At 40.7% G+C, this 15080-nt stretch overlaps 1 protein-coding gene across 6 annotated transcripts in view; it reads left to right on the plus strand.

The window, feature by feature from the left end:
* Nucleotides 1–15080, plus strand: part of CRTC1 (CREB regulated transcription coactivator 1) — a 43233-nt gene that overhangs the window by 11071 nt on the left and 17082 nt on the right. For 5 of the 6 annotated variants that reach the window (XM_076359375.1, XM_076359378.1, XM_076359379.1 and 2 more), the window contains exons 2-5: nt 9187–9303; nt 10878–10925; nt 13881–14018; nt 14817–14878. In XM_076359375.1, the coding sequence (XP_076215490.1) occupies nt 9187–9303; nt 10878–10925; nt 13881–14018; nt 14817–14878 (365 nt within the window). The remainder of the gene's footprint in view (nt 1–9186; nt 9304–10877; nt 10926–13880; nt 14019–14816; nt 14879–15080) is intronic. The other variant, XM_076359377.1, reaches the window with a different exon arrangement.

Here is a 15080-nt window from a genome sequence, read left to right on the forward strand (position 1 = left end):
CCTGGGGAGAGCTCCTCTTGCCTTTCAAGCCCTGGCTCTGTGAGCTAGAGGGGGAAGATTCTGCTTCCCCTTCCCTCCGTGTGAGCTGGGACGCTCACAGGCTGTAGCAGAATCCCTTTGGTTCTGGTCCTTGAATATGTCACCTCCCGTTTTGTTGTTAATTTCTGAAGTCTTTGAGAAAATTTGGGTATTTTAGTGCATTGGGAAAACCCTCAATCCTTGAGCGGTATATTTGGTAGCGTACTATAGCTATCCCCTGGTAAAAATCAAGTGCAGTGCTGGCCTTGTGTTTGCAGCTCTGCTATGAGTAAAGAGTTGGTTGTGAAGTGTTTCAGTGCGGCAGAAACAAAGCTGTTGCTCTTTTGTGGCTGCTAAATTCCAATATATTACAACAGATTCCTTCCCTTAAAAAAAAAAAAGCAGCAAAAATGCTTTTTTTTTTCTTGTCTTGATTTTTTTGTTCTTAATGACTGTGTTTGGCTGGCCTGCAGAGCTTTTCTGTTTGTGTCCTGACATGTCGATGTGACAATGGATCAAATACTTGAAAGTGACTTAAATGACAGTTATGGTGATGGAAGAGTAAACAATGATGTAGCAGTTCTAAAAGCATGGGTTCAAATCCAGTTCATACCATATGTCTGGATTTTTTCGTGGTAATTTTCGCTTAGTTTGTAGTAGACATTTGGCTTTCTGTTTTGGCTTGGCAGTGCTTTTTTCTGCAATATCTATTGCGCTAGGATGCGAATAGCATTAGAAGGCCAGCTATGATTGGCAGAGGCAACAAGGGAAACTTTTGCTCGGCTTGTCCGCACTTGTCTGTTTCTAGCCAGTGTTAAAATCTTCACTTTTATGAAAATAAAACCGTACTAAAATTAAAAAAAAAAAACATTGCAAAAGATGTTGTTACAAAGCTGGTGATGGAATATTTTAAATCCCGAGTGACCCAGACAGAGCAGCTGCTATCACTGCGGATTATACCTTTCCTCTAAACTTCAGACTTCATTTCCTTTACCAGTCTTCCTGGGAGGAACAGCTGTGCATTTGGATCCACGGCTGCTGTTGGATCAGTACTTGAAACTGCAGGAAATAAGTTACTTTAGAAATCTGGCTTGACGGTGTTTCTTCCTGATTGTGACAGCCCAAATGAGAGAGAAATGCAAGGGATTCTCTTTTCTTTTTCTTTGATAAATTAGTCTGTATAGTCTGTCTCCATTAGCCAGGAAGAGTTGTGAAGAAGCTAGCTACGCTTCTTCCATTCTAGCATTACTCTGTGTGCCGTGTTCGCTTTTCGTTGTTGCCATGAATGGTTGATTATTCAGAAATAAAAGAACAGTGTCACTTGCTTTGCAGCAGGCACATTTAAATGTGTTCTGATTTTTCAAGGAACGCAGTTTTCAGCGTTCCCTTTTTATATCTACAGCATGCATTAGCTTTAAGGGGCTGATAGCAGGCTGCATACTTCTGTGTAATTCTAGATATTTTTTATCTAGCTCTGTGGTCAAGCCATTTTCTAGAGAATCAGTGTCTTTTATCAAAGAACTTGAGCTGTAGTTTCCTGATACTGCACCTTTCTCTTTTATATTAGGCAGAGTAGCATTAGGTGCTCTGAAAGGCAATTTAAAAGAAGTGGGTTTACATCATAACATTTATTTCCCCTGACTGTCAGGACATACTTTGGATTGAAAAGAAACATCTAGCATATGCACGCTTCTGCGGGTGCATGCTCAGATGAAAGGGAAAGTATTGATGTTATTAGATTTCATCATCTAATTTTTAATTACTTGGAAAATGAAAGTAGAGGGCTAAAATTGCAAATAGACATCCATCTCTTCAGCAGCCTATTCAGCTACTAGATAACATGTGTAGGTGGATTTTAATCTGTAACATCTAAATAATGGAAGGCTTTTTAATTATTTGCAATAAATTGTCAGAAACCTGATAGCACTATAAAAACGGTCAGTATTAACTTATCAGTCGTACTCAAACTACAGAAGCATCATATAGATCAAAAAGTCAAGCATTCCAAAAGTTTTTCCAATCTTCAATCATCTCCTTCTGCGTGAGCAGAATGATAGTCTTTAATTAATTTATCATATATTCCCCACCCCCCTAGCGAGTCGGAGACCCCTGCCTCTTTCAGCACAAAAATAGATAATGGTGGCTTACTGGGAGGCTGTTAAATATCTTGATTTATCCACATTGTTCGGTGCGTGGCTCTGGGCCTTAGAGTGCACCAGTCAAACTTTGGTTTGCTGATAGGATAATTAACCCCCCAGGGAAGCGCTCCACACCTTACACTGTTAAGGAGTCTGAGTAGTTCAGAAACAACTTACTCTTTACAATATTCTACTGGTGTGATTATTCTTATTTTATAGGAGGATAACTAAGATGCAAGAAGTAAAATAGAAGAAATTGATGCTTTGAACGTCCAATTTGATACCACTTGGTACTCGGGGGGGGGAAACCCAACAGCAGGTCTTCGGTTTTCCAAGTGCTTTATGCACTCACAGCACAGGTCCAGTTGACTCCAGGAGAAGTACTACTGTAGACCCCAATTGGTAATGTTGCAGACCCCCGATATTTTGTGTTGAGTAACCTGAAAATGAGCAATTGCCTCTGAAAAAGGCCTTAATTGCTCACGTAGTGTCCTGAGGAACTTTGGTGGCGGAGGGAAGACAGAACTGCCGGGTTGCTGTAACGCGAGGCCCCGTTCTCTCGTTCGTTTGACTCATTCTTTTCATACCTTCCAGCTTCCGCGAGAGCCAAGGTGAGGTTTGCTCAGACATCAGCTTCGGTAGGCAGCCCTGAAACAGTGTGTGAGATTGGACCATACAGCTGAGTTAGTCCGAACATCGAAGAAATCGTCCGTTCGTTGGCTCCCGCCGCTCTCTCCTGTTTCCCTTCTGCTGTCAAAAATTCATCTGGTTGTGGGGTGAGCAAGTTAAGAGAAACCAAGCTAACCCACACAGTTTTTCTGCTGGTTCATCTTTAACCAGATTTCTTTCCGGTCATAAGAGTTTGGGTGCAAGGAGAGGGGCAAGGTTATACAGCTTTCCTGGGAAAGAAAAGGCAGGCAGAGCACTGGGACCGTGTTCTCCATGGTGTGATCCGCTCGGTTGTATTATAAAACGACATCCTCCGCTGCTCGTGAAACTTTTTTCTGCTAATAACTTTCTGTGTCTTCTCATTATTGATATTAATTTTAGGTTCTTGGCTTTAATGAGATTGCGTCTGGGTCTGTTGATGTAGAGAGGGACTGGCAGATGAATACCTGCTATAATTCATGAAATTGTGGCTAACATTCAAGTTTTCTTTTCCTTGGCTTACCAGGATTCTCTTTTATCGATTTGTGAATCCTTCCTCATTTAATTAAATAAATTCTAGACAGCTTTCGTGAAGGGTGGTTTTAGTAAATGAGCAGTTATTTTGATGTATATTAATTTTAGAAATTGGTTGGGTAGCAAGTGCAGAGTTTTTAAAATTCAAATTCTAATACGAACTTTAGAATATTAACAGAAAAGGGTTAGTTTGAGGGGAAGGGAGGAGCCAAGCTCTTTTGGTGGTCAGAGCAGTTAGTTAATTGTCGGATAGTTTTTGGCAACTTGGACACAAACGTAAAGAACTTTTAAAATTTAATAGTTAGATGGGTAATTAGGTGATTTTTAGCTAGCGCCTATATTGCCACTGAGTCTAAATGCAATAACTGCGAATCATTAAATTGATGTTAACTTATCTTTCTTTTTAAGACTGTATTTGCTTTTCTTATCAACATGAGGATTGTGAATGGGAAGAAATCTCCCTCGGAAGAAAATACTTCCACTGGGATTCCGCTGAGTAACTGACTTGTCTTGAGGGTTTGTTTGACTTAGTGTTTAATTTCATGCTGGAGAAGGAAGCCGGATGAGTAGTTTGGGAGGCTCTCTGCCTTCTGCTTGCTCACGGGAGAGGCAGAGCGTGCACGCCTGACCTGGAAAGTTTCTCTCTCGCTGCCCTACCTGTGTAACTTGAAAAGTCCAGTTCTGTGGATAAAAGGGCACTTGGTCTCTGCTGTCTATCTTTGGCTCTTCTGCAGAGAGGCCAAGAATAGTAATATAAGTGCCTTTTCTTTGAGGCAGAGCTTTCTACCAGGAGTTGGGCTGCGAGTTCATTCCTAGGGAGAGAGCAGAAAATAGCAGTGACATATTATCGAGGATGCCAAATCAATCCCAGCCGGTTTAAAAACTCCAGGCAACCATATATTCTTTTCTGTGGCAGGTCCTGCCTCTGGTTGCTCTAGGAGAAAGCCTTCCTGAGAAATTTCAGGCGTATCCAACTGGGAAACTTTGAACTGATTTGAACAGGATTTGTCTATAATGCAGTCTCTAAAACTTCCAGTTAAGCCTTTAAACAGAATTTAATTTCCAATTAAGCTTTAATAAGACATTTCTAATTTTAATCTGCGCTCGTTTTGCTGCTTATTAGCCTCAACAAGCTAAAGAGAAAGCTTTCTAAACTGAAAAGCTAAAATTTATAAGAAAGCTCGGTATGGAAACTGCAAACCGGCAAAAGAGCAGTTATCATGAAATCTTACTTCCTGTATTCATCAGATATCTTAGGGGGTTTTTTATCGAAAGGACACTCCACCCTTTTATTACGCTTATGGGAATCAAATTTTTATGTATTAAAAAGGGCATTTTAAAAGAAACGGTTGTAGTGGATTTTGATTGACTTCATTCCAGTGTCAGATTTGCTGTTTGATTACCGTTGAGATCTGTCCGTAAGTTTGTAATTTGCCCAGAATTTTTTGGGAAGAACTTAGAGAAGCTGAAGTGTTGAATTTTAATAAATGCTTCCTTTGATTCCCATCTGCATATTTTGGACACTTAGAAAGTCTGTAGGAAAACTGGATATGCTTTTAGGGATATGTTTCCTTTTTTTTAAATTTTTTTATTGTATAACTTGAATCTCTCCCTACAGACGCAGCTGTATATCCAGCAAACTTTAACCCAATCTAAATGGAAAAATTGAGGTCGTTCATATAAATGGGTTCCCATAAAAGCTGGTATCTGGAAGAATGTTCTGTTGTTAGCAAGTCAGTAATTGTGTTAAATCCAATGTTTTTGATTTCTTACCAAAGTCGTGTGTGTTTCAGTTCCATTAACCAGAGTAAGATCATGTCATGTTACTCAACTGTTAGCTGAGTTAAGAATGTAATTGCTTGCAAATTTCTAATTACTACATGGAAAGGTAATGATTCCTTTCCTGTTTGCTGTAAAGATGCTGCTACTGCCTCGCAGATTGTTTTTCTTGCCCTTTTGCCGAAATTTATTGGTTTTAACATAACTTCAAATCCGGCGAACCAACAGGGTGTCTGCCTTTTATTTGGGGAACGTTTTCAGCTGTTCTAGAAAACTGCTTATGCGGAAGTATTTGATTTTTAACGATTAAATTGGATTTTAACTTAAAATCTTCATTTTTTTCTTCAAGTAGCATAAGAGAAATGCTGGTGGAGGGAAAATTACAGACTCAGTTATGTTCTGTCGTTTGGGAAACATTTCTTCTGAACAAGAATGCCAAGCAGAAATAACATTTTTTAACTAGCAAAAGCTTTTTCCTTACCAAAAGCTTTCCCAGGAAAGAACTGGAATATTTAGCAATATTTTCAACTGTCAAGGAGCTGTTATCTTGGCCACATAATATATAAATGGAAAAGCTGTAATGTAGAGTCACTAAGTTCTCATGGTTCAAGAAATTAATACATCTGGCGAACACTAAGTAATTCATTATCGTACTTCACTATCTAAATTCAAGTTGCCACTAATTGAATCTAACCCCAGGAAGTAAAACTAGAGTTGTCATGAGACTTGTTAACATTTTAAGAGTAATCTGAATTTTTCTATTAAGAAAAGGCACTTTTTTTTTTCTTTTAAAATAAAACCCCACAATCCCCCTCTTCAAACCTAATCCCCAACCCCCCAGTTGTGCAATGTACTTAATTTACCTCATAAGGTAGTTTTACAGAAAAAGGAGGAAATGCTCATTTTGGTCACAACCGATGTCTGTTTTCATTTGCAGTGCTGCTTTTCTTTCTGCACAGGTCCCCTCAGTAAGACTCGAGACTCCTGAGTTATCTCGAAGCGTGACCGTGAAAGTTGCAGGGTTTTTTGCTGATCCTCTGCTTTGAAAGACTTGAGCTGGTTTTGCTTGAGACCTCCTGTTGGAATGACAGTAAAGTCTAATGCTGCAGTATTTAAAAATGCTTTCTTACCAGCTAAAAAGCCGGAGATTTGAGGCGCTCAGCAAACTGGCCTGCTCTGCTTACACTTGGTCTTCACAGATTGCAAGTGGCAGTTGTTGATGGTCTCTTATAAACCGCGTAGTCTGGGGGCCACTCGCTGTTAAAAGGCAGGAGGCCGAAGAGAGGAACAAATACAGATCTACACGCTGGCGTAATGATATATGATAGCAATAACAAGCCATCAGTTTTCTTATTTCTGGCACGGATCTCCAAAAGTGTTTATCGAAGGTAGCGTTACTAAAATTAATGATACTGCAAAGCCATTTAACAAGCTCGTTTTTGAGAACGGCTTTAGTTCTCGATCTCTTGTGTTTCCTCGTTTCCACGTTTAACTGCAGTGGGAAGACAAATGGTCGTGACCTCCTTGTTACATTAGGCTTTGAGGTAGGTATGTACTGGGGAAGGCCAAAACGTTAAAAAAAACCCCATAAAACAACCCCCCCCCCAGGGTCTTGTAGTAGATTCTTTAAAAGAAACCAACACCTGTTGAAACAGTTACTTCCATGTTTGGCACAAATCCCAAGCGAGCCTTTTTTTAACAACAAAAACATATGTACGGGCCAGGCAAAAAGCACAGCTAGTTCTGATACTGTGCTTGTAGTGATCTGCAGCTATGAGTTAGAGGGGCTGTGACTCATGAAGTGGTACCAGCGCGGAGCGTTTCTCTAATCTCATGTATTGCTTAGAGAGCCCTGGATTGTAATTGCGCGTCAAAAGATTGCAAAAGAAAAGCGGGGGGGACCCTTAACTGCTTTTTAGATGGGATCTTGTTGAACCGTTTGATACGGCACACTGAATATTTTATAAGTCTTCGGGCTGAGGGGATTTATCTGCCCTTTGGTTAAGAAAAAAACCCATCGGCCGCTTTGTGACTGGTATCCTGCCCGAACAGTTGAGGCTTTTGAGAGCGCCCGTTCCGTAGAGAGGTTTCATCTCTAAGAGCCGTCTTGTAAGTTTTGGATTAATTCGGTCCCTCAGCTAAAGCAGTAGATTTTGACTGTCTGCGTATTTGGAAATTGGTGGCTTCTCGGGGAGATTCTGTGAATAAAGAGTATTTGAGTTGCTTTCCTAGGGATAGTTTTAAAGTCGGAAGAATGCCTGCAGTGTTTGCCTCGGCGTGATCTCATTTTCTCCTCCTCAGTTCAGGGACTATTTTAATATATATACCCCTAAGTGTCGGCATGATATAAGCAGACCGGTCCCTTTTCTCTCTGTCCTATCTTGGTGCTCTCAGCGTGGTGTCTTCACTGTCGACACCGCTCAGCATCCCTGCTCGTGGTCTTACCGTTTCAGCAGAGGACTCTGCATAGATCACCTTGTCGACACGGAAGGTGCTAGCTCTTCCTTCGCTTTGCTAGAAACATCTTCACTCAACCTCAGGGCCTTTGTGGTGAAGCTGTAGAGGCAGGGCCACTCATTTCCATCCTGCCGTTTCCTTTGCTTGAAGAAGGTGTAAAGGGAAAACAAAACCACGTAAACATCCAGTTTGGGGGATGCCGCGTTTTCTAGTACTTTTCCAAACTTTGCTCTTCAGGCTTCTGGCATTGCGAGGCAAAGGCTCTCGGATCTGTTTGAATGAAACTAAAGCAGATTTGTTGATGTACACACTACAGTACCTTAGCAACCAACCTGCATCTAGTCCAAGATCTGAACGTTTAGTCTTTAAACAATTCTTTGCTACCAATCTAGGAACGTTCTTGCTTTTCAGAGTGCAAAAACAGCCAGTTGACATCTAGTGAGGAACAACATACATTATAAAATATGTACTCCTCCACAGTGGGAGGAGAGGGAACTTATGTAAGCTCATTTCTTTGCTACTTTAATTGTAGTTTCTTGAGTCCTTGGAAGATGCATCCCTGGGAGCAGGATTGTTGTGTTCAGGTGATTGCGAATTCTGCTTTATCAGTGTAAAATAGGGCTTCGGTGGCAGCGTGGTATTAAATCTAGATGTGTTGAGTGGGAACATTACAGAATTGAATGAGAAATTATTTTAAACATTGGTACTACTAAACTAAAAAAAAAATGAGAAAGGTCACTAACAAAAGATTAATCAAAAATCGTAGCTCTTATTAATGAGCTGTTGAGACAGTATAGTCTTCTGAAAGAAGTGACAATGAAAATAAGTTGAAGTTTGAGTAGAAAAGAACCAGCTTTCTCTTGCACACTTTTTTGTACACCCGAAATGTATGCAACTATGGGAAAGCATACTAGAATATTTTAGTAGAGAGGTGTCATTCAGAGCTGAAGAGTGATACCTAGCAGTTATTGAAACTTTGCAGGCTGTCACATTTATTTTCATGCATACCTGTTCAGTAAGGAATTCTTTGCTGGTTTTTTTTTTGTTGGTTGTCCGGGTTTTCTTTGAAAATCTGTGTCTCTGCCCTTCCTACAGAGCTTTTCCTGGTGCAAGAAACAAGAACGCTTACCTAATGGTGGAAAGCTGCAACTTGCTATAACATCTCTGTCACCTAGATTGCTAAAAAGTTGAATATTAGGTTAAACAGTATACTCAATATACTAAATTAAGATGACTTTCTTATTTGTATATCACACACATGAACAGCTGGTTAATTTTGATATTGGAGTCATGATCAGGCTGACATGGGGTTTTTATGTCCCGGTTTTCAGAATAGCAGGTGACATAAGAACCATGTGGTTTCACGTGGTGATTATTTGTTGGAAATTGAATACGATCGCTGACTATGAAGTTGATTTTTCTTCCATCACTTTACGCTATCACTTAAGACCTAACGTGGCAGTTTGCCAGCCGTGCTTTGTGGAGAAGTTGAATTCGTGCTGTTTATAGATGGTAACCATTCCCCGTGATAACGGACATGGTGTCGAGTTGAGTCAGTTGAAACAGTTGAAAAATGAGTTGCCCTTACACTTTCCTCCTCCTTTTCTTTCAGTTGCAGCTGCAGAAAACCCAATATTTGCAACTGGGACAGAGTCGTGGCCAGTACTACGGTGGGTCACTGCCAAATGTGAATCAGATTGGAAACAGTGCCATGGATCTGCCCTTCCAGGTGAGTTTAATAGGGTGTTTCTTTCTTTTTTGGTAATTAATGCTGTGCCTGCATGTTATTTGTTCCTCACAGGAGACCATGAACAAGCTGCTGGTTCAGAACACAGCACCATGGCCTCAGCAGATCGCCCTGTTTTAAAAAGTTTTGCTCTTTTGCAGTGGAACATAATTGTGTATGGGGATGTGTGGATATTTTTGTACTGTATATATCTAGTGTTAGATATTAGTTCTCTTGTCCCCGGTCGTGATGCTTTTGTGTCAAGAATACGCAGAGGCGATGCAATTTCTTTATCAGTGAATATTCATGGTGGTGGTGGGGTTTTTTTGTTCGGTACCAAATTCATAATGAAATCTTCTGCGAAGATACCTGTAGACTCAAAGCAAAAGTGGAAGCAAATAATGCAAGGTGGTGTGGAAAGCACTGGGAGATGGGGGTGTTGAAGAAGGTACCCCATGGTGGTGTGCGTGTTCCATGGGGGTAATGCATGGATTTGAGGAGAGGAGAAGGGGGAATGGCACACGAACCAGTGTCAGAATAGTCACTTTTCCTTGGTCTGGCTGAAAAGTAAATGTAGAGATGTACTGGGTTTTTTTTTCCCTGCTGTTGTGACTCCAGAGGTAATGCACTATAAACAGAAAATCAGTGTTTTATACGAATGTTTTGCTGTTAGTAAACATGTTTGGACAGAAGATGTTGTACAGTGGATAGGATTAGGTGAAGGATACTTTTGGGACTCCTGACTTCTGTAGTTAGTTGATTTAGGGTGCTCAAAATAATTAAAATTTCTGCATTAGTTCTCCTTTTTTAAGTAGTAATATTTACATTTTATCTCACGAGGATGTGGTAAGAATTAATTTTTGCAGTTTGTGGTTTTCTGATGAAGGCTGGCTTAATAAATACAGAGAAACTATTGATGACGTCCTCTAACTATGCCTTTTGAAATACATGTAGACAGCTGAATTTGTGGAAGTTAAAAGCTTGAATCTTGTGCAAGAGGAGAAGCAAATGTCTGTTTTAATCTGGTTGCCTTTAGGGAATGCAGTGCAGAGGTTTGTAACGTTACGAAGCCCTTAGTATTTACTCCACAAGTGCCTGGTCTCTTCGAGTTTTTGTCTTTCATTTCTTGTTAAGGAGGTTCATAGTTACTGTTCTTTTTAAGCAATATTTTTGTGCTTGATGGCCGTTACTGACGGTTGTTACATAGACTCTTTTAGACCTGAAACTAACAGAGTGCTTGAAAGTGAGTATTCAAAAACTTATGAATGACTAGAGGAGGACACGGAAACAAATTGTCCTTAAACTCCAGGGTTTTATGTATTTTTTTTCCACACACACACACACACAGACAAAAATCCAAAGTTGATACCGTTACAGATAACAAATGGTGGCAAGCAACAAAACAAAATCATGTATTTGTATCAGCGATGAATGCTTTCCAGGCTTTTCGATTTTGAGCTAACATACGATGCAATTGTCAAAAGATACTTGTACGATGTGCCGATCAGGTGAAGCCTGTCTGGTTGTCTCTGGTAAGAGCGTTAGTGTCTGAGAATCTTGGTTCTTTGCATTTACAGCACAACGGAGCTCTGGCAGAAGCCTTTGGAGCAGTTCCTGTCTCTTTGGTAAACAAGCATTTAGGTTTGTGCAAATACGTATTTAGGACTGGTGTGCTGTTTGCCCAGGTAGATACGTATTTTGGCACATGTTACACTTTTTCTGGTATGCACACTGTGATTGATTTGATTTTATTTATTTGATTCACCGTCCCAGCTCCAAAGGAGTTATGGTCTGTCACTTAAATACAGGTTTTGCCATGCATCCCAGTTTGGAACATGCATAATAATTCCTGTACAGACTCCCTGGACTTGCTGTGGTCTGTCATGTGATTACTTATGATTTGTGGGGGATTCATTTGATGCAGACGGTGGTTTATTTGGCACTGTCTTGGCCTGTGATTTAAGCAATCTCTGAGCATGTGCACTTAGCCTGCATGTTAAACTCCATCGGGAAAGGCAGAATGATTACCCAAACGCTGCTTGTCCCCAGGGGGCACCAAAATGTAGACTGTCACTAGGTACCACTCCTCACTTTCCCCCTCATCCACCTTGCTCGTTTTTATTTCTTAAGTCAATGTCTTGATAAATCTTAAAGGGACACTGTTGCTTTAGAGCACTGAGCTTTTTCCTTCCTGTCTGTATTTAGCTTTTTTCAATTTTTAATGTTTTGTCGAGTTTTGGTTCTGATCTCAAATCCTTGAATGTTTTCTTCAGGGAAGTGAAACAGTTCTAGTTCTTCATTTTCCAAATAAAATTGATGCTCAGATCTGTTTTTCTTTTTTTTTTTTTTTGTTCTAACCACAGTTGTTTACTATAGTTAAATATCACGTGCCCTGCAGGGATGGGGATTTTAATGAAGGTGTGTTGCCTGGTGTTTGGTCCAGAGTAAGTTTCATGGGATGGCTGCTGAGAGAAGCCAGACTTGTTGGCGGCGGTACCCGGTTTCTCAAGTGTTTGTATTCTTTCCTGATTTCCCTAAGCAAGTTAGGGATTCACTTGAGATCTTTGTTCCTGGAAAGCCGGAGAACAGCATTGCCCCCAAATTCCTCGCTCTGTAAGTTGTAGCCCTGTGATGGGGCATGGTCTGTTTACTTGTGCCACTGTTGCACTCAAATTACATTTTTGTTGTGTTTTTATATGGAAGTTGTGCCAAAAAAAAGGAAAACTTAAGAAATAACTATTTTTGCGTTCAACTTTTTGTCTGTATACTAATATTCATTGGTTTCCTTTTAAATTCCAGGTGAGGTCTGCATTCTGTATGCTTCAGACCGGCTTCTCCTTTTTTAGTAACATTGTGGTTGAGACCACTGGCATAGGAAATTGCTTCTTCTGTTGACCTTCCAAGCACGCATGTATTTGCGAATTTTGCTGCCTCTTGGGGTAGAAGTGGTGGAACAACAGTACAAAGAAGAGTTTGAGACCTTTTGCTGTTGTTTTGGAATTACGAATATTCCCAGTTCTGTGTGGTGCCAGTTAGGTAGAACTAGATTTTTGTTTAGTGTTTGCAGCGGAGATCAAACCAACATGTTCTTAATTTAGATATCTTAAAATTGAGATGCTATGACTTGAGGTTTCCAAGTCTTCATACAAGAAAGTCATACTTGCTAAGGAACTGAAGCAAAACACCATGATCTCAATGGCTGAGAGTACAGTAAAAAGTCACTGCGCTCTCTTGCTAGTCCCGTGTTGACTTAAGCAATATTCTGCTGCTTATAAGTGTTGGCCCTGAAACGAGAAAACAAACACCACAGCCACTTTGCATCCATTTATATTATCACAGGTTGTGTGTGCATAGAGGGAGAGGAGACTAATATTTACTAAATAGAAAAGAGTTTAAAATAGTAGAAAGACTCTTTAAAAAGTTATTGCAAACAAAACATTTTAAAATAAATGTAAAACTTTTCAGAAATAATAATTTAAATAGCCAAAGCTGGACACTTTATTTAAAAAAAAAAAAAGAAAGAAAAAAAGATTAATGTGGAAGCCAGATGGTTTCATGGCTTGGCAGACAGGACAGTGCATTTGCCACGTTCAGCACCTGAATGGAGGAGGAGATTTTGGATTTCGAAACAGATGGTGTTGAGGGACTCAGCAAAGCTGTTCACATTGGCAAGGAGTGGAAGACTGTGTAGCTTTTTTTCCCCCAGAGACCCATACGTTGCTGTTGCAGTATGAGTAGAGGTTGACCGTTCGGTACTTCCTTCCCCCCCCGCCCCCCCCGCAGGTATACACTGAGAAGGGCTTTTGAAAATGTAGGAGAAGTTTTCCAGTTTAGCCTGGGAATTTATCTTCCCTGTCTTTTCTTTGCCATCCTCATTCTCTGAAACCAGTTGCTGACAAGTAAATGCTCTCAAGATATTGGCGCCGATAAGATTCAGAGTGGAATCAACCCACCTAGGTTCACTGTGCAACCTGAATGACGTGAGAATCACTTAAAAATATCGGATGCTATAACTTTTTCTAGACAGAGGAGGAAGGAAACTGCTTTTCTTTTAATTCTAGCAGTGTCCCCTTAAAATAATTATGCTGAAAGGAGGGGTGAAAGGAAGTTTTGAGAGAACATGGCGTGTTCCGATGAATGTTAGGCTCACTGCGCATCTTCTTCCTGCATCTCCTGCCCTTGTAGTTTAAGCTCTGGTTGTCAGCATGTTCCTTCTGGATGCATGCTGCATGCTACACCAAGGGAATGTAAACAGCAGTTGTCAGTAGGCTCCCTGCCGCACTCACTTGTGGTATTTTAGATATACAAAGGTTGGAGAGCAGCGCTGATTTATGAGAGGGCAGGTCTAGCATGGTCTGCCTCCACTTGTCTCTAATCTCTGTCTGGAAGAGATAGCCTTGGTAATTGCTTTCCATGGCTGTAGTGAAAATGTTGTGGAGGAAAAATTTACGTGGTTACACTTGTCCATATCTTTTTTGAGTTTTATTCCTTAGAATAATACAGCCTTGCATACAATATGAATAGGTTCTGGGTGCTCGTGCATGTATTTTTCTGCTTATAACTTCATGTGTCTCTCTCAGACTCCTTTTCAGTCATCAGGATTGGACACAAGCAGAACAACTCGGCATCATGGTCTGGTGGACAGAGTGTATCGTGACAGAAACCGTCTTGGCTCCCCGCATCGGCGCCCTCTCTCTGTGGATAAACATGGAAGACAAATATCCTTTGGTTCATGAGCTGGCAGTGAACACCTACCTTTTCAACAGTATCACAATTTTCAGGTTTTACAGTTCCCTTCTTCCTCCCCTCCTCACCTGTCAGCGAGTTGCTTCCCATCTCTGTGCAGTTAATATCATCTGCTTTTTCTGAACTGTGAGCTAGTCTATAAATACCTACTATTCTGTAAAGTAAGCATTTACCTTCCTCTGTTTCCTCAGCTCTAAGTGGGGATAATGATACACATGAAGCCGAGAGGGATTGAGATTCTTTGATGGAAAAGGCAAGGCAGTCTTGGTGAAACTGAGTTTCCCTTCAGAACTGAGTAAATCCAAACGAGAATAATTCTTTGCAGTTCATTGTGCGTTTTATTACAAGTTGATTCATCAGTTTAGCATTTGCCAAGCGCTATTTCTTCTTGCCATTTGTGAAAATGAATTAGCTTATTATTTCTGACTGGCTTAAAATGTGCCGCAATCAGACTGGCTTGATGGGGCTAAAGGGGATGTGTGAGTGGGAGGGTGGAGAGATGACGGCTTCTCAGGGAAGAGTTAGATGCTCAGAAAGGGAAAAGGAGGATGGTTGTCCTGTTGCTCAAACGTTACAACAATCCAGATAATATTTTGGTTTGAGTGTCCTTTTAAAGCCAGTATGCTCCCCATAGGGAGTCTGCTTGCCTTTCTCATGCGAGCTTAGTGGTTCTGACAGGGTAATTTGAATTATTCCTTAGGAAAAGATTTCAAATAGTCCTCCTACTTAAGTGAGAAAGTGGTGTTCTTCCCCTTAACTGGTGGAGTCACGTGGACAGCTGTCCGTACGGCACTGTGTATCTGTCACCTCCATCGGACACAAGCTGGAGAAGGTTAGTAGCACAATCATACGCGTGTGTTAGTATTTGGACTGCGTTGTCTGATACTACGCTGGCACGTGCAACAAAGGCCTTCGTTGTTCCCCACAGCAGTTGGTCATCTGAATTGCCATGACTTCCTGAACTTAGAAATGGATTTTTTTTTTTCTTCCATTTTGCTGATTCTTTTAGGTGACCTGCTTTTAAACGTAAAGTG

Source organism: Aptenodytes patagonicus, chromosome 25, assembly GCF_965638725.1.
Source record: "Aptenodytes patagonicus chromosome 25, bAptPat1.pri.cur, whole genome shotgun sequence".
Classification (NCBI taxonomy): Eukaryota; Metazoa; Chordata; class Aves; order Sphenisciformes; family Spheniscidae; genus Aptenodytes; species Aptenodytes patagonicus.